The following is a 25089-nucleotide window of genomic DNA, read 5'->3' as shown; positions in this document are numbered from 1 at the left end:
GACGGGGCAGCGGTGTAAACCTGAGGAGGGAAATGTGTTGCCGTCTCGCCGCAGATGAATATTCATACGCATCTGCTGTCACTGCAACCTTTTTCCTCCGACTGCCAGTTGCTCCACAACAAAGCTGCAGTGACGGGACATGACAGGAGCGTCTCACCGCTGAGTCCCTCGACCAGAGTTTGTCCTTCTGATCCCGACATTTACTGCGGTGAGCACCTGTCACACTCACACCTCAATGACTCCTCTCCAGGAAGAAAAGTAAAAGAAGGGGGGGGGGGGGGGGTAGACGACAGCAGGGCTAAATTATGAAAATAAAAAAAAATACTGTAGGACATTAAAGATTCATGACATTCATTGGCAAGATTATCTGAAAGGAAGGCGGCCTTAAAGTCAGAGAAAGCACACAATTTAATCCAGTTCAACAGCAAATAGCATTATGATAATGAGGAGTCAAGAGTCTCAATCCATCAGTTTGGGTAAATATCTCTGAGTCATACCCTCACATTCCAACCATATATTTACCTAGTCACATGAAAAGCTATATATACCGTATATAAATTGGAAAAACATCACAACCTGGACTTTATCATTCAATTAAAAAAGAAATTATAAAATCCCGAGGATCAAATTTTTCCTCATTTTGTCAAGCGGGGTCTTAAGGCTCCACCCGTCTGTCAAACTGCACCAGAGTGTGGTTTAATTTCATGCTGTCCATCATTCACGGAGAGTAGGTGGCACTTTTGTCAAAACGGTGGAAATCCTATTTTTGAAACAAAACTCTTCACATGTATGTGTCTGTCAGAGCAGACAGCATAACAAAGAGCTTTCACTGCAGGATATGGAGGAATTTAGACTTTATATATATTCATAGATGAATACGGAGCTTTAATAGAACACGCACAGCCAGATGAGGTGCATGTCAAACTGTCCATCTCACCCACCTTGATTTTGACCAACAGGGAGTCGATGGCGGCCTCCAGATCCTGGATCTGCTTGCTCATCTCCTGTTTGCCCTCCTTCAGCCCAGCCACCACCTCGTTGAAGCGGTCCATCCTCTTCTTTAAGTTACGCACCTTGACTAACCCGTCAATCCTAAAACACATGCACACAATGAGTTAGTAAAACAACATACATGTTTGGCTTTGAGATTTTATATTTCACTGGTTTTATGATCCATAAATTTGGTGTAGTAAAAGGCTCTGGCAGTGTGCTAGTTAACAAGCCAATTAATCATCATTGCAGCCCCAGCACAGCACAGGCTCTGGAAATCTCTGTGTATGGCAGCAGACACTCTCCTCAGTCAGTCACTGTGAAAAGACTCTAACCAAGAAACCTTGGCTAGAGCTATGGCTAGAGATCCTTGTTAAGTTCAATAATTCAGCTAATGTTACATGCAATTTGCTTAATGAGAGATTCCTTCAGTTTATGTGTAATTTCAACCACTGTTAACTACTCTTTTATGTTTTTAGACCACACACACACACACACACACACATATATAACCTGGTGTTGTGGCAGGTAAATGGATAAAATTATGAAAAACTGTGCCTATGTATCTGATGTCTAAACTATTCAATTAAGTTTTATGAACCCAAAGCCAGTCTCCATGTCCTGACCCAACACCCCATATTGGTGAACACACCCTAACCCAGCTAAAGTCTTCATTACAGCTGTGGTAATATTAAAAAGTAAGGGAGCAGTGGCCGATTGTTTTAGCCCCTAGTAAAGGTCAAGATGCAAATACACTGGATCCTACACTTCCCATAATGCAAAGTGATTCCTAAAGCGTTTTTCCCTATTTTGTATTTCCATTTCCAATTTGTCTTTAAACAATATCCTCAGTGTTACAGAACACAGAAACATGGGACTCTTTTGCAGTACTGACCAAACAAGCAGTGGGATAGTAACTTTACGCTTTCAGAGGAGGAATCTGTTATTTTTAAAATATTACTGTAACTGTTATTTCTTTATTTTATTACCATTAAGGATGTAACTTTACTATGACTTCCTCCGAAGAATAAGTGAGAGCCGCTGAGAGGATGAGTAAGACCTCTCTCGCTGCAGGGTTTATTTCGATCAAACCAGAGTTGATGATTGTTGGAACAGTGGACTAATTAACTAGATGACTAACAAGACTGACTAAGACAGTTTTGGTGAGTTTTATCTCGATGCTGTTTAAATGAAGTGTGTTTTATGATGAGTTCACAAGGCAGTTAAGCTTACGTTAGTCTTACTTCATTGAAAGAACTTGAAAGAAGATACTTGAATTGGTGACAGTTGTTTCTTATGTTTAATAAGAAAAATGATGGTAAGAATAGGCCAAAACAGAGTTCTCAAACCATTGAGTGGGACAATTACGGCCCCACTGACGTGTATTGTCACCATGACAACTAACAACAACTTGCCATTTTCTTTTGTCCAAGTGAAATGACCATTGCAAAAAGATCAATGTCCTTACTATTCATTCTATTTCTATGGGCACAAATCAAAGCAATAGCAATACTGGCTTGTCAAATTTGTGAACAAAACATGAACAAAATGTGAACAGTTGCTAAACTCATCCAAAATCCCCCAAAAATCCCAAAGTAAATTCATTAAAGATGTAGCTTAATGTGACCTTGGTGACTGGATCTTAAAGCTTGTCAAACACAGCTTTTAATCAAAGGACCAGATATTTTCTAACTGAGTGTTAATCTTTGATGACGTCCATCCAAACTGTCGAAGTACTCCAACTATGAGTAATGCTACAATGTCTATGACACAGGCTTGGTTACAAATGTGTAGTCCCTGAGCCCGAACCAAGATAACCCTGATGACATGACCATGATCTCACCAGGATTATCCTTAAGGACTTCATACAGCCCTCTCCAGAACCATAAAAGACACTAAACATTTTACACAGGGTGTGTGGCAACTGACCTTAATGTACAAAAAAAGGGCGGTGTACCCCTTTAATCTCAGCACGAAAAGGCAACAAGCAGCCAAGAAATTTCAGGGAGGGTGCTTTACTCTAAATTCCAGTCAAGATCTCAAAGTTTCCAAAGAGACGAACATGTCAGGCTGAATTTTGGAGAAATGTGCATAAATGATGAGCCATCCAGAACTTTTTTATTTGATGTGACAGTGCAGCTATAAAATAATCAGATTGTGTCGAATCAAATTTGAATGTCACACAGGGAGGATACGGTAGATTCAGTACAGGCCTTCAAACAATATACACAATCATTTAGCTTACTGCAAAGTCACTGAAGTGTAAATTAAAGGGAAACATAAAGAACACTGTGTTTCAAGCACAAATCAAAAGTTCTTGTAGCTCATTAACAGAGTGGGAAACTGCAGCAGCCACAGTTGAATGCTGTAATTGCATCTACTGGTAATAAGTCCACATACCAGTCACTCTACCAGGCCATAAAGCTTCGTCTACTCTCCCTGTTCTGATGTAGAGATCGCAAATTACTTGCACAGTTATCTCTACCATAATTTTCATACTTGCTTTGATGTAATTAGGTGTGATAATGTCACTGTGTTTAAAGTTCTGGCTTGAGCACCCAAATCAAGTGCTCACAATTCCCCAAACTGCCGGATCAATTACAGACATTTATTTCAGCCACACTGTGACTTTCAGCACACAGGCAACCTGCTTGTAAAATGTGCAACAACTGCAATTTAAACAAGGGGAGTCATTTTTATTTTCTTGCAAGCTGTGGGGAAATGACTAAAACTGACTCCAGTGTTTGCCACTTCCAACAAGAAGACAAACGTATGACTTAGGGGTCATGTTCTCTGCCTTGATTATCAGATTTTGAGCAGAATATGTCAGAATACGTTTAAATACAATTACATTCACAGAGAGATGTGATTTCCAGGAGACTCTCCACAGACACATATGATGTGGTCACCACTGTGGTCAGTGGAGCAGCAAACAACACAGCTGTCCTTGAAATTCAAAATGAAAAGTGCCTCAATAGCTTCCCAAAATGCTGTTTTTATTGACCTCCAGTAGTTTCAGTTTAAGATGCTGTAGTCACAAGAGATACAAACATGACCTCTGTTTATCTGACATGTTTCTGCTTGTGATCCTCACCAGGGTCAATCTTTTTGATCCTTTGAGGGTCTAGTGTGCAGGATTTAGTGGCATGTAGTGGTCAGTCTGCAACACTGCAACTAACTCAAACTTCTGTGTCAAGTGTGTAGGAGAACTCTGTTGGCCCTATCTAGAGTCAATGTTGAGTTTGTATATTCTGTGCTACTGTAGAACAACATGACAGACTCTGAGGACCTCCTCTATATGAAGATAAAAACAGCTCATTCTAAGGTAACGAAAACACAATGATTTGCATTTTCAGGTGAATATCAACTAATGAAAACACAGTTCTGAATATTATATTCTATTTCTGCCAATATATCCCCCAAAATTCTACACAATCGATCTTTAGCAATGGTTGCCCTTTGTCATGCAGCTTTCATATGAATGAAGTTGTGCCAGAATCCCCAGATCTATTATGGCTCTATTGTGACTTTATCATTGCTTTATTAAATTTTATTTTCTTGCTGCTGGTTGCAAAGTTTCCATCAACTCTGTTTCAAATCCCTCACTGAAGAAGTATATCTTATACTTATGATACTAAACAAACATGATGAGGCTGATAAAAACATTTTTTTAAGTAATCTAAAACCAAAATGGAGAGTAACTGTAGAGACCGGTAAAATAACAGTCGAACCCAAACCTAAGGGGAACATTTAAGACAACAGCGTACAGACGTATGGCACAAATGCTGCTTTGGTGGCCTCCACTCTCACTTTGCACGCTGTAGCTGTCTCTTAAAATTTAAGTACTTAGCGAAATGATTGTGAATGTGATCATGTTAGACACTATTGTACAGGGGCGGGGACTTTACTCATGAATCTTTGTAAATGGACTTAAATCTAAAAAGACTTGCAGCTTGACTGTACCACCAACACTCTGTGACTGCACTTGGACTCCGAAGCTTTTGACATGATGCCGGAGGGGAAAAAAGTTCTAAATACGCGCAGGAAATCAATTCTTCATTTTCCTGACAACAGTGGCTTTTTGAATTAATCCAACATCTGCTGTAGTCAACAACAAATAAAAGTCAATATGCAAAACATGAAGCTGAAAAATTACAAATGACTGTTGCGGAAATAACACACCAAGGACCTAATTGTTATAAATCTCATCAGAAAGTTATGAATACAGAGTCTAAACAGTGCTAATTATTTTTTGTACTTACGGTAAGGTGCATGATGACTTGTTTAGGAAGTTTAGGACTTGAGACTTGTTGGTCATGACTTTGGACTAGACTCTGGACTTCATAATTAAGAACTGAATCTTGTGAATTGAAAACAATAACTTTGTCTCACATCTGATTTTGCTGTATGTCATTTTTCTGCTCATTCATGTTTGTCTTCAGTGTTGTTTAACTAAATCTCAATCTCCGCCCCCGTCATTAATACTCCACCCACCTCCTGTAATCACAAACTTCATCAGCAACACACACTAACACAATCACACACTATTAGCAAGGACCAGCAGGGTTGCCAGATCAGACTGAACCCCCCTACAGAGGAATAAATCCTTCTTCACCTGCATTCTCCATCTTTCCTTCCACCTGCCTCCCTCCCCCCACACCCCCACCCCGAGGTTTCTGCTGTTTATCGTCAAATGTCGGAGGTAATAAGCTGAGCCGCATGTGTCGCCAAGCGCGCGCACGCGTGTGTGCGTGTGTGTGTGTGTGCCAGGCAGACTGACACTGCTGAGCTGTGAAAGTGGCAGATAATGAAGACGAGGGAGCGAGGGAGGAACTGGAGGTGGAAAGGAATGGAAGAGATCAAGAAGGAGATGATTGTAATGAGGAAGGGAAGGAAGGATGACAAGAAAGGGAGGCAGAAAGGGAGGTGAGGGTGGGAGGACATTAGTGAAGGAAGAGAGAGAAAGACAGAAGAAAGGCAAGTGTGGAAGGTTGGATAGAAGGAGAAAGGAAGGAAGAAGCTGTGGAAAATTTGTTTGAAAAAGGGAAGGAGGATTAAGGATGGACACGGGAAAAGAGGATGAGGGGAGGGAGAAATGAGGGCAAATATGGAGTGATGAAAAGAAAGGTGGAGAGAGGGTGAAGAGGCTGAAAATATGGAGGACAGGGTGGAGCAAAGGTGAGGACAAAAAGGACAAGGAGAAGAGAAAGACCATAGAAAGCAGACAGCAAAGGGGGATGGGAGGATGAAGCAAAATATGCAGAAAAGGAGTAACTGGGTAGATAGCAACAAAGGTGGAAGAAAAAGGAGTGGACTAAGGAAACGACTGAAAGTAAAAGAAGAGGTGGACAAGGAGGGAGGAGAGGTGAGGAGAGCAGGTATAGAGGAGGTAAGGAAGGGAGGAGAAAAGAGGAAAGCAGAGATTAAGTAAGAATTGAGGAAGAGGGGAGGTGAAGGGAGAAGGAGGAGAAAGACAGGACACCCACCGAGGCTTGTGCTTCCTCCTGCAGAGCCACATCCGGACGGTCTTCTGCATCTGGATACAGGCGTTGGCCCGGTACAAAATCTTGTTCTTCACTGCAAGAGACAGAAAGAAAGGAAGCAAATTTAACCTGTGAGGGCCGAGTCATGCTAGAAAAGAACTTGTTTGTACATGTAACCACGTCGGAAATCAAACGTCTTTATAACTGTGTGGCCGCAATCGAAGGCCAGATGAAAGGCCAGCCGTCAAGAGCCGTCATTTGTCAAGCAAAGTTTAAGTGAACTTTTGAAATGTTGTGACAGAGTCCCACACACACAATGATAGGGCTAACTGTTAGCATCATACACCTAATCTTACCCTACGTTTATTTATGGGTTTCACAACGGACTCGAGCTGTTTCTGTGTCAATATGAGATTGTTGGTACAGTTAACCAGCACGGTGTTGGATGTAGCCACTGCTGCTGTGTTAGCTCGTGCTAACTGGGCAGAGAGCAGGAGGAGAGTGGCTCACAGAGACACTCCTTTACGCTGCTTCAAACAGCAGCAACAGCTGATCAACTGCGATCATCAAATCCCCTACCATCACAAATAAAATCCAGTTCCGTGGGAAACACTCAATGCTCATAATAATAATTTCAGAATCTCAGACAGCATCACAACTATTTTGCAATTTTCAACGCCTATAAATACTGCAACAAGCAACACTATGTTTTTTAGGAAAGCTGCCATGAAATCAGGCATTTCAGGCTCCAACAATCACAAAAACAGCCTGTGAAATCCAGGAGGGACTGAGCAGCCATGTTTCACACTGTCTGGTGACAAAGACAAATTAATGCAATGATGCTAATGCACGGGAAAACGCCGACAGCAGAAACGGTCTCAGGTCTATAAAGGATGTTGATTCACTCCTCCTCACATCCCAACATTCAGACCCACTCAGGCACAGTGGAAACAAGACATAGGGATTTCACTCAGCCCTGCAGAGTGGGTAAGAATGTGGAGGGACCCCGCAGTACTCACCAAGTCTGTCAGATACAGAGTTATACAACTGAAAATCCAACACAGAGCATATTACTCCCTCCAGACTTTAATAGACCCAAGCACCTCTGATTTCTTCTGGCATGGTGGTGGTCAAGTGGGAAATTTGATTCATATGCTGTGGCACTGCCCTGCAGTGAAATCCTGTTGGATACGAGTGTTTTATTCGATTTCAGTAATAATGAACATAAACCCTCTCCTTGTCCCACTCTTTGTTTGCTAGTGTATAGGGCTGCACAGTTAAGGTAAAAAAAAAAAAAGAGAACACTTGTAGGCTAAGAGAATGATTTTGCTAAACCGCAAGATTCATAAATCAAAATGTCTCTCAACAGAAATATGGCTACCTGAATATCCCAACCCTCTTGGAATGAATAGCCACAGAAAATTCTGGAATTAATCGAGATCAAGTTTGGGAATGTGTTTAAGCCCTGCGTATCTGCAAATAATATTGACTAGTACAGAGTAGCTGTATGTGGGTCGATCTGGAGACCTTGGCTGCCTCTATACAGTGGAATGAATGATTAAATTGTCTGAAGGTGTTAGAGCAGCTCACATGTTTATAATCCTAATAGTGTCCTTGCAAGCACAAAGAGCCAAGCCGCTGTTCAATGACCAGGATATTGATCCAACCGCTGTAAGAGCACCAGTGGGTGTAAGGGACACCAAGCACTCTAGTTATCACTATTTTTTACCAGATATTGACAGTTTTTTTTAATAATTGGTGGTAGGGGAACAAATTGGCCTCGTAGGAACAAGCTTCCTATGAGCTGACCTTCGAAGCCTGTCTCCCCAGTTTGTGTCCCCAAGTATAGGAGATAAAAAATCTTAATTTAGTTTACAAACTTTGTCCTTATAAAACATGTCCTGTCATCCCCCTGACATTCTGAATCCTTGTACAGTGATTTAATGTGAATTGCTTTCATACGCTAATAGGGTTTACATTCTGTTACGTTTGCAAAATTCTTAATATTGTACGCATTATTTGGAATTGGATTTCATCCAGTCTTTGGCAATGTGGATGTTTTTGCTGCCGTGCCAATGAAGCAAGTCTGAATTGAATTGAAGTGAGAAAATTAAAGAGAGAGAAAGAGATAATAAAAAAAGAGGGGGAGCTGGAGAGATGACAAACAGAGATCGATAACATCTCTCCTTGCTGCCAAATTCATTTCATCTTGTTATGGCCTCAGAATATTTAACGTCTACACCATCAATAACTGAACTGAATTAATGGCTTTGCATTAATGCCTTTACCCAACACAGACTGGTTATACTTTAGAAATCCAATGAGTATTTTCAAACCGCTGCATCATTATAAGCTCTGTTGATTGGACACATTTATTCATTTTTAATGTGATATGATGATATGCTTTGGCAACACTTGCCTCTTTTCAGTTCCTGCCAATAAAGCTTATTTTTGATTTGATCGATAAAGAGAACAGAGAGTGGGAGGCAGAGATAAGGACAGATAGAGGCTGAGATGGAGAGACATGATGAGGGGAAAAACAGAGAGACAGACACAATAGTGAAAGATGTATTTCTGATCCTTTACTGAAGTACTGACACCACACTTTGAAAATTCTCCACTACAAGTAAAAGTTCTGCAGTCAAAACTCTTACTTAAGTAAAGGTGTATAAGCCGAAGGTACTTAAATTATGAAAAGCAAAAGTACTCAATGTGCAGTTAAATATTCCTTGTCAGTGTTTTACTATTATATATGAAATATTTGGTTTATTATTACAGCTGTATTAATGTGCATGTTGCATTTTATTGCTGTAGATGTTTAAGGTTGTGGTAATTTCAACTCCTTTTTGTAAGGGTGGTTTGATCTACAACAATCTTTGACTGTATTAAAATAATTGATGTAGCCATAATCACATTATCCATTGGTTTGTAGACTCAAAGCCTCAAGCCTCGAAGCATTTCAGTCGTCACCATTTTGGTCTTTTGGAGAGAGAGGTGACCATATTTGGACGAGAGGTGGAGCTATAGAGGAGCGTGGGGTGTATCTTACTGAAACTGAGATCACTATCAGCAGACGGCCTATCAAAGGGGCCACGCACTTTATTATGCATAAATTTAAGCCTTGATAACATTTAAACGGGTGTGCTATTTAAAAATTAGCTCCCCACAGTTGTCATGAAGGGGGAATTAGCTTTACAGACCAAAACTGTTTTTTTATACCAGGCTGTAAACATGTTTATTTCTGCTGTAAAGTCGAGTATTTTTACACTGGTGTCTATAGGGATTAACTGGCCTCTGGAGCCAGCCTCAAGTGGCCATTCAAGGAACTGCAGTTTTTGGCACTTTTACCTTCATTTTTCAGCTCTGGGGCTAGAGATTGCTGCTTGACAGCAAGGCATAATCTATAAGATCATAGTGGCTGTCCAGTAAGAACCATGCATCTATAAAAACTCAACTTGCCATGGTGTCAGAAAAACAGCCCTGCTTTCAGCTTTATGACAATGCATTTTCCAGCTGATCCAAGAGGGTTTTTAAGGAGATTATTTAGCTTAGCAAGGAGAAGAACTCTCTCAACACATAGAGGAGCATTAAAGTTTTTAGTAAATTATAAACATCTGCTCATTTTCAATAACTGCTTATCCAGATAGTCAACAATAAACTTGGAATGTGGGAGGACATGCAAACTTCACACAGAACAACCCGAGTCATCCACCAGGTTCAAACCTGAATCCCTTTTGCTGTGCTACCTACTGCACCACCGTGCTAACCCTCTTTAGTTTATGCAAACATCCAAAGTCATCAAACAAAAATCAACACATCTGGAGATACATGGTTTTCACTGGACAGAAGGAAAAGGGAATTCTTCGTTATGTAAAGTATAAAGTAGGTATAAAGTAGAGGAAAATGGAAATACTCAAGTTAAGGACAGCACTTGAATAAACATACTTAGTTATATTTCACCACTGGATAGATATGAAGAGACTAATAATGAAAGAAGGAGACAGAATAACAGAAGACCCAAAGTGAGAATAAAGTAGAAAAAAGAGCAACTGAGAGAAATCAAATCAGACACAAACAGAGAGAGAGAGAGAGAGAGAGAGAGAGAGAGAGAGAGAGAGAGAGAGACATGTTATGATACTGTAGAAGTCTGCAGTGACTGACATGAACCCTCCTCAGACACTGCAGTGATAAACACAAGACAGCAGACAGACATGCCACTCCTCCAGGAGCTCAACTCCACATTATTAACAGCAGTCTGTCTGTGCCGCACAGCGCACCGCCTATGGTTTGTTTTCACTGTTGCACTCTGCTCCGTCCACAAGGCCCTCTGGGTATTTCTGTGAGCCATCTGTGCATAATGATCCATCTCTTGTTTGCATGATCGGATTTCCAGCATGTCTGCCCGGGCAAAACTGAGAATGATAAGTAGTGGATGTACTGACAGTGATGGCAGAGGAGCAACAGAGGAAAAAAAAGCTACTGTGTATACACGCATGGAGGATTATTCATGGTTACTCAGTTTCAGGCTGACACAAGTCAACATAAATAGGTTATTATAACTTAGTGAGATCGTACTGAGAGTTCTGAGAATGAGGTAATGATGGCTGCTTTACTCTCACATTTAAGTACAAAGAAAGATGTCTTTAATTGGTTAGGGGAGGTGGTGAGTGAAGCCTTCCTCCATCATCCTGCCCAATTTGGAACTTTTTGTCAAATTAACTCTGTCTGATCACAGCCATTGTTACAAACAACACACTGCTACTGACATTAAGCTGAAACTATGCAGGTAAAACGTGTGTCCAGTTGGTGATCATCAAACTAACTTAACCTGGTGGTTGAGTTGTAGACACAATCATCCCAATCTGATTGTGACTAATTAGCTGTTAGCCTCCATTTTCCAACATGTTAAAACCCAAGATGACTTCAACATACCGCTCCAAATAATGACTGTAAAGTAAATGTCCAATGTGGCCAATTAGACAGATCTGACACATCATTTCAGTGACCAGATGATGGTCTGCTCACATCTAAAACACTTGGCCTTTACAGGATGAATTAGCATCGCTGCTTGTTTTCCTTGAAGCTTAATATATTTCATACAAGTGTAATTACTTCTTCTGATTGTGGCTGAGGTGCTGTTGAATTCGGACAAGGTTATCCAGTTTGACCCTGCTTTAGATTTTCCTCTGTCACATTGTAAAGATAATTATTCCAAAAATCCCGTTTTGCCTCAAACTTTCCCCTATATCACAAGTAAATGTGGCTTGATAGTTTCATTCCCCTTGTCCAATGTTCTGCTGATACTAATCTGACTCTTATTTCCACTCTTAAAGGAGCTCTATACGACATTAAAAATGATAATACAGCAGCAAACCACTTTGCTATGTAAAGATATAGTGGAGCCATGGCATCCTGAGCAGAAAATGAAGTCATGCTCCCTCTGTGTGTTATAATCCAAGCGTCTCTGTTTTTTGTTGTGGTAGACTGTCCAGCCACGAGTCAGTCCCAGTCAGTCTCAGTCCCGCTGATATCGAGGCAGGGTCATCTCAGAAGTGTAGCACCCACCGTTTGGCTCCCCCTCACGTTAAAACAACACAAAGGAGGATTGCGCTTTTTACCTCATGGGGTCCCCCTACAGACGAAAAACGGTATTGTCTGTTACAACTGTCGCAAAAATCTTTCTGCATGTGCATTTGTTGACAAGCCAACGATACCAGTGAACTTCCTGAAGTTGTCCGTGTAATGCGCGATCATCATGTCTTCAGAACAGGTAAAGCAGCCTTACAGCATTTTGTACATAAATGATTAGGCTGACTGCTTTATGTATTTATTCATTTTTTGAAACTCAGAAATGAGTTGCTCTCTGCATGTCAGAGCTGACCTCCTCCTAACAGCGCGCGCACACACACACACACACACACACACACACACACACACACACACACACACAAATACAACAGAGTGAAGTCAGACAACAGCAGAGAGGCTGAGGTGCAGATGAAGGGAATATAACTTCAAGATTACTCTAGTTGACGACAACTACGCTTGTTACTGTAAGTAAGTGAGATAAAACCTCTGCCAGCCAAGCCAATACTTTATCAATACATGTGATCAGCATGTAGAAAGCCATACTTCAATCTGCTCTGTCCGCAGTCTCTCATTCACCGCTATTATGATTTATGATCGCGGTCAACACAAGCACATCACACTCACGGTGCTAACTGCAAACTGTTGACGACAAACCAAAATGAAAGCTGTCTGTATGTAGGCTAACACTTTATCTGAAGATGTACCTGAGGCAGCCGACCTGCAGACAGTGAGTCTCCTAAGTAGAGGGTAACAGCAGTTGAGTTGATGTACCATCACAAGGATCTTGGATATATATTTTGAAGGCTCAAAAACTCGATTGTTTTGCTTTAATATTGTTACAGTAGCTTTGCCAGCACTGTGGCCATTGTTAGTAATGTCCAATGCTTGCCGCTGCCTTAGCCACCTCCATGTTGAGAGTTGTGTGTAGAAAATCTGAATCATGGATACACTCTGAGTATTATGCAGCGCCCCTTTAATATTCACTTACAGAAGAGGCAGCTTTTTCTAAAAGAAATGTCAGTGCTGCAGCTTGTAGCAAGGCTCACAGCGCCTCCAACAGTGTTCGTAACTTCTTGTTGATGCTCTTCTACAAATTTGAATTTTTTTCTCTGCAGGTTGCATTAAGATGTTGAAGCTTCCAATAGTAAAACTGCTCCTCAAAACCGTTTACTGCAAAGTTTTCCTTCATGTGATCATGGCAGCAGCTACTGCAGCTTCTTGTCACATCTGGTCACACAAGTCGTGTATATGAAAGTATTCACATGACATTAGAAGGTAAAATAGATCTTATTCTATTTTATTTGTTTGTATAACAGATGGTATTTGTTGTCTGTCCTGGCTCAGCACAGACCCTGAGATCTCCACTTCCCTGTCAGTAAAATATTCTGTTGGCTGGTTTATTTATGGCAAGAGTGGCATGGGGTGTCAGACTGACAGTCCTGTATCCAAACAGCTTAAACTGAATTAAACCTTAATCCAAGTATGGCTGCCTTAGCTGTCCGTGTAAATGCTGGAACATTGGTACTGTGTTTAATTAGAAAATCAGACTCCACAAAATGGACACTAGCATGATAAAAATATATAACAACAATTCAAACTAGAACATTTTAGTTTCAACACTACAACTTTTTTGAGGATGGAAGGATCTTCTATGCATCTCTGAAAACAAAATGCACTACAAGCACAACATGGACCTGTACTTGGATAGCACCTTTCTAGTATTTCTGACCAATAAAAGCGCTTTTTATACTATGCGTCACATTTACCCATTCACACATTCATACTCTGGTGGCCAAGGCTACCATACAAGGTGCCACCTGCTACTCAGTGTTTAACACACTCGCACTCCGATGGCAGCATCATCGGGGGCAATTTGGGGTTCAGTATCTTGCTCAAGGATACTTTGACATGCATACTGGAGGAGTAGGGAATTGAACCACCAATCTCCGGACTACTGGATGACCTGCTTCAACTTCTGAGCCACAGCCAACCCATTGATTAAGCTTTTCTTAATAACAATATACATATCGAGTTATTGTGTTTTCATGACAACACTTTGTCATTACCACATTTTCTCTGGTCAGGTGCTGCTTACGTTTGATGACGGATAGAGCACACCACTGGACCTTCTTCCAGCGGCTGTGGATGAGCCACGTGTTGACCTTCTTCACCAGCTCTGCCAGGTGGTCTGGGTCCGACTTCATGATCTGGTCAAACTCTGCAAACTGAAACCAGAGGTGATAGGTACATTGTGAGAGCTTTGCCTCTGCACTGTCAGCGGTAAAAGAACAAGTTAGCTTGGAAGCTGTTTGTCCTCTAAAACCTGAGAAACACTGAATTATGTTAATAAAACACCAGATGGAGGAAGTTTACAAAGTCTTTGAAAGCATATTACGTTCATCTGAGGATTATGTGTGAAGGCATTTTAGATTCAACACTGTGGTTGGAAAAAGTGTTTGCTGACTTTGTAAAAAGCAGCTGCCTTACAGCAAAGCAATGGCTCTACTAACGGCCTTGTAATCACTGCAGATAATTGCAATTATATAAACAAGCAATATTCCCTGAATGAAAGGTAAATCTCAATCCGCCCTCAGATCAGCTGGACATTGGACAGCCTTGGAAAAAGTGAGCGAGACAGTGAGACAATACTGTCTGCTGATGACCATGTTTACAGGCACACTGGTATTCCAGTATCATTCTGAGTATGACAATATTACAAATATGATAAGGGTCATGTAAACAGCATAGTTTTGATTTTCTGAATTAGGCCTTTTTCCGAATATAGCATTTCCTGATTAAGACATGTGGTATGTGACAATATTATTTGGGTCTCAGGAGCACTGGTTGGACATGTAGTCAGAATGTTTCTCAGTTGGGGTTTTTACCAAGCCTTGCGACACAAGGCCTCTTGCCTGATTATGGTCGGCTGTGTGCCTTGTACACAAACCAACTAGCCAATAGTTTGCAAGCCTGGGGCAGAGATACAAGCCCCAAAGAAAAGCTAACATTTCTGAGGGAGAAACACACCTACTTTAAACATTATAAAAGTCTTGGATATCCAAAGGATTTTAGATATGTGCACATATTGCAATGCTAACTGTAGGACGAACATCACAGGGGCGTTTTACATTAATCAGAGTATGCAAAGTCTGGTCCCATTCCTCATAGAAATGAATGGTGAAGAGAATCCTGTGTGACCATGATTACAACATATTTTAGAATAGGCTATTTGGGTGGTGTTCAAATTAGTCTGAATTTGATTTTTTTTTTTTTTAAAGTGACAGCCCTATAAGATACCTAACCAACAAGGTACCTCATCACACTGATTAGTAAATAAGATAAATCCCAAAGTATAATGCCATAAAGCAATACTGCTCAATGATTTCTAACACAACTCGATAGTGTATATCAAGAAGATAGATACATGTGCACAAATAATAAATAAAATCTGGTAGTTTCCTCAACGTTTATCATCATACTGCCAAACCCTGTTCCTCTGTGGAGTAGATGTTGTCATTTTTCAGAAGCTTCTGTCAACGATATACAGATAAATATCTAGTCTGTGAAAATCCAGTCCATATTTCACTAAATCGTGGCCAGAAGCATAAACGTATATTTATTTGAACTACACTGAATTCAGTTCTCTCTTCGCCATTCATGCATCTTTTATAATAAAGACAAAGTTCATACCAGTACTGTTGAATGCTTTCTAACACTTATTACACTTGATTTTAAAGTGTGCTGAGAGCTAGTGTGAGATAGTGCAGTTGGTATTTGTTGTGTTGTGAGTGTGTCCTCTGGGAACCTCTGACTTCCAAACCTTGAGAGTTTGCTGCTCCTGACTTGAAATGAAAGAAGCAGCTGAATTCACAATATTATTTTCTAAATGTCTGTTTCTCCTTATTGTCAGTTTACCAAATTTGATTTTTTTTTTTTTTTTTGGACAAAATAGTGGGCAGCTGTCCCTCAAGTTCCAGGTGTGTGAAGCTTCACATCATCAGCCTCTGAGCAGCCTGTGTTCATTTATTATGACCGTGAAAAGGACCACTGGGACAGTGGTTCAGCCTCAGAATCAAAGTCCAGATTTAACACATTAGCTACAGCCTAAAACCTGCTGTAAACTCGAACCATCTTTGGCTCCTTGCAGGCTAAAACAATAATCTAAAAGTACCATGTGATGTTAGGTCTATCCTGGAGGTCCATGGTTGCCTCCATCTGAGCAAATATCAGATCCCAGATGCTTCTACAATAATGAAAGCATCCAAGTTCAGCCAACAGAGAACCTGAGTATTAATTTATTCCTTGGAGGTAAATCTACAGTGTCAGAGTTTCAGTTTGTCCTGCACAGTGTGTGCTGGGTCTCCTGCAACAAACACACGCACTTCCACAAAGCACCCCTTGGAAACCACATGTCTAACCCAAATGTCATGAATTATTCATGTGGTAGAGAAATAAAAACCCCATCTGTTGGCTCTGGTTCTTTCGAAAAATCTCATCTCACCTCACCTCAGCAGCCAGAATGACTAATGTGCTTTCCCTCTGAATCTATTGTCTTTCTTTGGGGGAACAATAGCATTATTAGCTTGTGCGAGGGGAGAATAGAACAGCTTTTCAAAAGGTCTCACCTTCCCGGGCCGGAAAAACACTCTGGTCAGGCCGAACTTGTAGTCATTCTCATTCAGCCCGAGAGCTTTGAATAAAGCCTGCAACACAAACATGAAGGAACATCGATAAACATGTAAATGTGGCCGTATTGAGATGATAATAAAAACTCTGATCAGGGCTGAGGCTCGGAGGACTGACCTTGCAGAAGAGGCGCGGATCTAGGCGGGTGAGTTTGGGAGGCATGTATTGCTGGTACATGTTGTACAGTTCATGGAAGGGAGCCCTAGAGGGGAAGCCGCCCTGCATCAGGTCCAGCACTGACACCATACCTACAGAGACAGGAAGGAGTCGCAGACGGAGGATTTCATTGGACAGGAATCTCAAATTCCTTTCGTGGTCAGGTCAATCTGATTAGCTTGAATATGATGAAGTATCTTTGACGACAGGGCTGAGTATAAACCCTCCAACAAGCATAAAAAACTGATAAACAAATTGATAAACTTGTTTATTTGATAAACTTGTTAGGCTGCTTGTAGTTAGACAACAATCACTACGGAAGAACACTGTGAATTATACATTATATATTATATCATATTATATTATATTATATTATATTACATTTAACTCATGATAGGATCACCAGAGTATTTATAATTCATCCTGAAAGAATCATCAACGTCTGAACTAAATTTAATGACAATCCATCCATTAGTCCATTCCTCTCACTCTAAATCAAAAATGTCAACTTTCTGTCACTACAGGTAAAGACAGAGAATCCCCAAAATCATGAAGACACATATTCTGGGAACCATACACCACAGTATGTAATAAAGTTTATTGGTAAAAAAGTTGGTAAAAAAGTCAGGGACTAGCCAAAATCATGAGGATTCACCCTCTGGGGACAATGAATATCTAGGCAATTCATCCATATTTGTTGAAATATTTCAGGCTTGACTAAAGCAGAGAACCAGATGACCAATGCTGACATCCCTAGAGCCATGCAACATGTTTTTATTTCTCAAACAAAAATATTGCTTAGGAAAAACTACCGAAACCTGGATATTGTATCAGCACTGGTATTGTAAATCTTCCAACAGCCCTCTACTATACAACAAACATCATTTAAAGTGAACTTAAGCACTACATGTACAACAATGCACCTTGTAAAAGGATCGAACCTCTAAAATAACTACATTAAAACAGCGAAAACACATCTAAAAATCCACGTCATATTAGGCTGCATACCATTTACCATCATTTGTCAGCCCTGTGTACTCTACTTGTACATTTAACTTTGTGACCCCGTTCCCTTTTTCTCAGTGCCATCTGTGTGTGTTTTTGTTGTCAGGACTTCCCAGACTGTTCCTCATGACATATTAAATCAATTTGTTTATACAGACCCCCCCATGCACATGGATGATTTAGCCTCTTTGAAGCATTGTTAGTCATCTCATTTTTGCTTTGAAAGCTGATATCAAAGGGCTCATTTTCAGACCTCTTTCATAGCAGGCAGATGCTGCTAATTGGCATTCAGTGTAAATGAACCACACTTGCAGCAGAGACTCTAACCATCACTAAGTTATCTCAGAAGTCCTCTTCCAATAAGTGTTTTTATGTTATTTTGTCTGTTCCCTGCACAATGCCAAGTACATTCAGTTTCACAGGATCATGTAACCATTTAAGTCCCAGAACTTGAGGTAAAGACGTTCTTAAATACAGCTACTGTATCTGGAATATTTGAGGACTCAAAATCCAACACTGCAGTCCTGCTAGCTGCTTCATTAAACTGTAACATCTTAGCATAATAATGATTAGCATGTTTCAGACATTAACTGTACAACACAAATGTTAGTATACTAATGATGTTATTAACCACTATTGCCTTACACCCTAACACAAATGCTAACTTTTGAACATTTTATGCTGATGATGTCATATTTAAAGCTACCAGCTACTGTGTCAACAAGAGGGCATTATTGGATAGCAGCACATGGAATTTGGCTAACATTAGCCACTGTAAGCTAATGGTCATACATGAATAAGAAAACTTTATGTAAGAGCAAAACAAAGTGTTAATTCTAGTTTTAAAGGTGAATAAAGGTAAAGGTTTCTGTGAATTCTTAAAGTAGCATAATTGCATTTAAACTGGCTGGGCAGTAAGGAGAATATCAATTATCACATTATTGTAGACCAAATACTTCATGATGATATTGTGACCATTACAGAGTTGACTACTGCTTCTTTCATAATATATTAAAACAATGATATTTTGCTAAATAATCATTAGTAATGTCGATATAAAATGACTGAGTGGGTAAAAACAAATACTAGAACGGTCTGGTAAGCTGAGAAAATTACATCACTTCACTGCAATGCAGCCTTTAACACCAGAAAAAGACAACAGTAGTGATATTACAATATGCAAAATCTATGACGATAGCTTATCTCATATCCCGACATTTATACATTATGGATGTATTGCCCAGCCCTAATTTAAAGTCAACTATTAGTGTGTCTCTTCCTAGTGGTAGCTGTACATCAAAACCCACCAGCCAAATTTGTGATCAAGACATATATTCATGTCCATCTTTGTGTATGGTAGCATGCTAACAGAAATTTCGTAATGGGAGGAATTCTGACATGAACAAGTGTTGACTTGTTGGAGGCGTTAGATGGAAAGTGAGAGTTTACTTATACTTCCTTTACCTACAAAAACCGATCCAACATTTCAAACGCTGTAATTGTCACTGCCCACATACTTCTATGCGTCCTTATTTTGGCATTGAAACATCCAGTAGGTGGCACTAGAGGGCAGGTTCAAAAGTTTCTGACAACATCAGAGGTGGTGGTTGTAAGAATGCACTTTTAAAGAGATGCAGCGCTGTAGATGGTGGAAGTCTGTGGATCCATAAACACGTCATGACATTTGAACTGAGATCTTTTCACTATATTACTGATTCGTTCCATTCCACCATTTTCAAAATGTCATTGTTGTGTCCTTGGTTGTGTCAAACTCTAAACAGGCTACACTGCCCTATTTTGTCTTTGTCCGTAAACTTTCAGAAAACATGCACAAATGTGAACGAAATGAATGCAGAGTACGTGTCCATATATGTATCTAACAATTAGCATAAATGAGCCTTTAGAGGACTTTTCATCTTGTAATATCTGCGTGTTGAACCAGCAGGGTAATACAAACAATGCTAGCAAGGTTAAAAAATACTGTATGTGATGCCAATTCTGTGGGGAGGAAAGATAAAGAGCACATTACAACTTTCTCAGTCTCACACCTGTGATAATATAACTATCCCTTGTGTATTCAGATAAAGCTCAACACTTATTGTGGGCCCCAAGCTGCACAAAACTCATATCAAACCTCCAGTTGTAATTGGTGTACCTTTTCCCAAAGGATATGGTAATCTTTGTGTCAGCCTTATTCAAGATATCTTCCTCAACAATTACATCAAGGCCATTTCCACGAGTGTGTATGCCTACCTCGGAGCCCTTATGGAGAGAAAGCACTTCAACCTGAATCCATGATTTTGTTTCACTGTTGGAAATATTTTACTTATTTGAGCCAAGCGGTGCTGAACATTTTATCCCGGTGTTAGTCTCCCTCCACTGGTTTGCCGTAAAATCACTCACTGGTTATTAAGTCCTACTTCTAACTTACAAGGTATTACACAGCTTCAATATGTCTCTGATTTATTTAAACCCTTTAAGCCTATCTGTGTGCTCTGCTCAAAAGAACAAGCTCAAGGCTGCTCTGGTCAGAGTATCCAGCCCTGTCTCAGGATGTGATTATATCTCGTTTTCAGGTGTCCGAACCATGATGGAGAACTTCTTTTTGTGTGTTTGTTTTCTTGTATTTGAGTTGTTAAGGTTTACAGATAAAGGACAGAATGCTTTATCTGGAACTGGTGTGTTGCAGAATGCCGGATCTTATTATTGCTTGTACAGTGATTTAGACCTTAATACTCACATGAGCCACTAATCAGGAAAAAAACACCAACATCAGACAGAGAACGGTGCCGAATCAGACAGGAGGTGCACAGTTTCAGGCCCTTCCAAAGTAAATTAAAGTTTTTCCAACTAAAGGCTCTGATGTAATCTCTTTACAGAATCTGAAAAGGCCTCTCCATATTGAGAAATAAACTTTTTTTTTTTTTTTTTTTTTACGATGAAAAAGCACTGCTGCTCATGTGATTCCTCCTCAGACACACAAATATCCCCTTTGGATAGCAGCACAAGTGAATTATTTTCTATCTTTAATAATGTTTTTTGTAGGATTAGGCCTTTTTGGTTGCTGTACGTCCCATTTTGAACCCAACAGTCTCATGTCGGTACACAGAGGCCTCCCCCGTCTAATCCAAACTATCAACATTTCGATTCCCAGTCCAATAAAAGTGATAAAGAGCTTGCCGGGGTGCAGTATCTGAACAGGGCATCGTTGAGTTTGTGTGGATGAAAGCAGAATCGGACTCTCTGAGGATATTAAACCCGGGCTCATCATTTCTTTTCTCTCAAACCTGATGGGAGGGAGGGCGGGGAGTGTCACAGGCCTTTTTGATTTGGGGAAAAGTTTAAGAAAATGGTTTCAAAGTTGCAAAGCAGCATCACAAGACAGGAATCTAGATCTAAAACATGGGATGCAGGAAATAATGGCAGCCAAGGACTTGGTGTTCTCAAGAAGAGATGCGTGTTATCAAGTTAAAGCTTTTAAAATACTGAAGGATTCTTACATAAAAACTAATTGTACTGAGCTCTAAACTGACGATCACCTTTCACTGCTTTGACACTGAATGCATTCAGTGACCGTGTGCTTTTAAATTCCTAAATTGTTCATTTTTCAGCTTTTTGTTTTATTGATAAAATCTATACGATCAGAAGTACCGCTATAATTAAAATTATATTCTGCTCTTAAATATATAAATGTACAGCTCCATGGCAACTGAGCAGAAGAGGACTGTGTCATACACACAAAATCTGTACCTGGACTATTATTTTTTTCTGTTTAAGTCCTCAACAGAGTTTCGAAAAAATCAGCGTCAGTTCTGGGCAGATTCTTCCTGCAGGTACACTTCAGCAACAACAAGTCTTTGTTCGTCGTGAATGTTTTGAATGGTGAGTCAATGCTGATGTGTTCTGTCCCTCTGTTTGCCCTTGGTTCTTTATCTTTCTGTTTATTAAGGAGGTGTGTGGACTTTTTGTATTTATTCAGTGTTTTATGTTTCACTATTGAAGACACTGTGCTGTAGAATATGTGTTTTTACCAAAATGCTGAGAGACCAGCTTTAGATGACACACTCACTCATTGCTGTTTAAGAGACAGTTAACATTGTAATGTTCAGTTCTGGGCACAGATGATAATTACCCAGAACTAAGATTTAATTTGTACAAATGCAGACCTGGAGCAACACCTGAACTATCAAAGAAAACCTCATTCAGAATTACAATGACATTTGAACAGCTCCCCCAGGAGACACTAAAGGCTTCATAACACTTCTTCACATATGCATTAGTACGCCCCAACACCTAGAGACACACGTGGATGTGTAAAATCAGTGGAGTTCTCATTTAAAGGGCCAGTGTGTAATATTTGGCATGGTTTATTGTCAATCTGAATCTGAATCTGAATATTCTACCCATTAATGTGTTTATACGAGTGTATAATTGCTATAAAATAAAATTTGTTTGGTTTTCGTAGCCTTATAATTATGCTTTTATATATATTCTTTAATTTCATGACTATTTACATTGTAGATTCTCACTGAAGGCATCAAAACTATGAATGAACACATGTGGAGTTATGTACTTAACAAAAAAAGGTGAAATAACTGAAAACATGTTTTATATTCTAGTTTCTTCAAAATAGCCACCCTTTGCTCTGATTACTGCTTTGCACACTCTTGGCATTCTCTCCATGAGCTTCAAGAGGTAGTCACCTGAAATGGTTTTCCAACAGTCTTGAAGGAGTTCCCAGAGGTGTTTAGCACTTGTTGGCCCCTTTGCCTTCACTCTGCGGTCCAGCTCACCCCAAACCATCTCGATTGGGTTCAGGCCCGGTGACTGTGGAGGCCAGGTCATCTGCCGCAGCACTCCATCACTCTCCTTCTTGGTCAAATAGCCCTTACACAGCCTGGAGGTGTGTTTGGGGTCATTGTCCTGTTGAAAAATAAATGATCGTCCAACTAAACGCAAACCGGATGGGATGGCATGTCACTGCAGGATGCTGTGGTAGCCATGCTGGTTCAGTGTGCCTTCAATTTTGAATAAATCCCCAACAGTGTCACCAGCAAAACACCCCCACACCATCACACCTCCTCCTCCATGCTTCACAGTGGGAACCAGGCATGTGGAATCCATCCGTTCACCTTTTCTGCGTCACACAAAGACACGGCGGTTGGAACCAAAGATCTCAAATTTGGACTCATCAGACCAAAGCACAGATTTCCACTGGTCTAATGTCCATTCCTTGTGTTTCTTGGCCCAAACAAATCTCTTCTGCTTGTTGCCTCTCCTTAGCAGTGGTTTCCTAGCAGCTATTTGACCATGAAGGCCTGATTCGCGCAGTCTCCTCTTAACAGTTGTTGTAGAGATGGGTCTGCTGCTAGAACTCTGTGTGGCATTCATCTGGTCTCTGATCTGAGCTGCTGTTAACTTGCGATTTCTGAGGCTGGTGACTCGGATGAACTTATCCTCAGAAGCAGAGGTGACTCTTGGTCTTCCTTTCCTGGGTGGGTCCTCATGTGTGCCAGTTTCGTTGTAGCGCTTGATGGTTTTTGCGACTCCACTTGGGGACACATTTAAAGTTTTTGCAATTTTCCGGACTGACTGACCTTCATTTCTTAAAGTAATGATGGCCACTCGTTTTTCTTTAGTTAGCTGATTGGTTCTTGCCATAATATGAATTTTAACAGTTGTCCAATAGGGCTGTCAGCTGTGTATTAACCTGACTTCTGCACAACACAACTGATGGTCCCAACCCCATTGATAAAGCAAGAAATTCCACTAATTAACCCTGATAAGGCACACCTGTGAAGTGGAAACCATTTCAGGTGACTACCTCTTGAAGCTCATGGAGAGAATGCCAAGAGTGTGCAAAGCAGTAATCAGAGCAAAGGGTGGCTATTTTGAAGAAACTAGAATATAAAACATGTTTTCAGTTATTTCACCTTTTTTTGTTAAGTACATAACTCCACATGTGTTCATTCATAGTTTTGATGCCTTCAGTGAGAATCTACAATGTAAATAGTCATGAAAATAAAGAAAACACATTGAATGAGAAGATGTGTCCAAACTTTTGGCCTGTATTGTGTATATATATATATATATATATATATTTATATGTACATAGCAAGGGCCTTGCTTTAGAGAGGTCGCCATCTTGCGCCGCCACGTATGTACGGCAGACCGAGCGGACAATCCAGCCAGCCAGAGAACGCGTTTCGCGTGTATAAATGAACCAACGAAGACAGCGGAAGGAAGGAAGAAGGAGGAGGAAACAGCAGCGAGTGTTAGTAGTTCGTCGATAGAGAGTAGTGAAAAGTTTTTTTAGTTATAAAGTTTGCGAATGGACCACACTTACCACGCAACAGGAGAGAATGAACCCGAACCGTCATCTGCGAGGAAAAGAAAACGCAACTTCACTCCTTGCGATGCACTCTCTGCTGCGCTTTTCCTCCTGATGATATATCTCCCCAACGATGGTAGCACCAAATCCCATTCTGTGCATTCAGCCTCTCTTCTCGCCCACTCAAACACATGGAGTTCCTCATCTGTATGCTCTGGCTCAAACAGGTATGGCTCTGGGTCTGTGTCCACTACAAGAAACTCTTCAAAATCGTGTTCAAAGTCGTCCATTGCAGCTACTATAGTCCGGAGATATCGCTAGGCTAAATAAACAGCTGAGCTCTGTTTACCGGCTACGCTGTCAGTCAGCGTGCGGGCTGGAGATTGGTGGAGCAGAGAGGGGAGGGGGTCCCCACTCTGTATGGTAAACGAGTATGTGCGTATGAAGTGTATGTGTTACGCTAGAAGAGTCAGAGTTTGGGACGGAGTCTTTTACCCCCTGGAGTGTTACCAGAGTTTTTGGAGTGCTCAAATAAACGGGCCTTTTTCCCGAACGCTCCTCTGGTCTCCTGCTCGTGAGGGATTCATTACAATATCGTAACATGGTTTAGATTTCTAAATAAACATTCACCTCGTCGCTAGATAGACCTACTCCTGAAAAACTCCTGCGCAAGGCTTTTTGTCCCTTCGAGGCCAACATCATTTACCCGACGGGAGGGGTGAGCGAGTGAGCCCTGCAATCTAGAATTTGACCACTGATGTCACTGTTTTCAACCCATTTTACACACTGGCCCTTTAACTTTGTTTAAATAATCATGAAAATTGCTATAACAGATTCTCACTTATCTTA

The 25089-nt window shown here is 40.6% G+C and overlaps 1 protein-coding gene across 6 annotated transcripts in view; it reads right to left on the bottom strand.

The window, feature by feature from the left end:
• myo6a (myosin VIa) overlaps positions 1 to 25089 on the bottom strand; it is a 185631-nt gene that overhangs the window by 46054 nt on the left and 114488 nt on the right. For all 6 annotated transcript variants that reach the window (XM_049590924.1, XM_049590925.1, XM_049590926.1 and 3 more), the window contains exons 21-25: positions 16866 to 16996; positions 16688 to 16765; positions 14158 to 14287; positions 6477 to 6567; positions 942 to 1092 (exon numbers count right to left, since the gene is read on the bottom strand). In XM_049590924.1, coding sequence (XP_049446881.1) covers positions 942 to 1092; positions 6477 to 6567; positions 14158 to 14287; positions 16688 to 16765; positions 16866 to 16996 — 581 coding nt within the window. The remainder of the gene's footprint in view (positions 1 to 941; positions 1093 to 6476; positions 6568 to 14157; positions 14288 to 16687; positions 16766 to 16865; positions 16997 to 25089) is intronic.

The sequence above is a fragment of the Epinephelus fuscoguttatus genome, linkage group LG11, assembly GCF_011397635.1.
Source record: "Epinephelus fuscoguttatus linkage group LG11, E.fuscoguttatus.final_Chr_v1".
In the NCBI taxonomy this organism is placed as follows: domain Eukaryota; kingdom Metazoa; phylum Chordata; class Actinopteri; order Perciformes; family Serranidae; genus Epinephelus; species Epinephelus fuscoguttatus.
The sequence above is the reverse complement of the archived record's forward strand: the minus strand, read 5'-3'. Positions and strand labels throughout refer to the sequence as shown.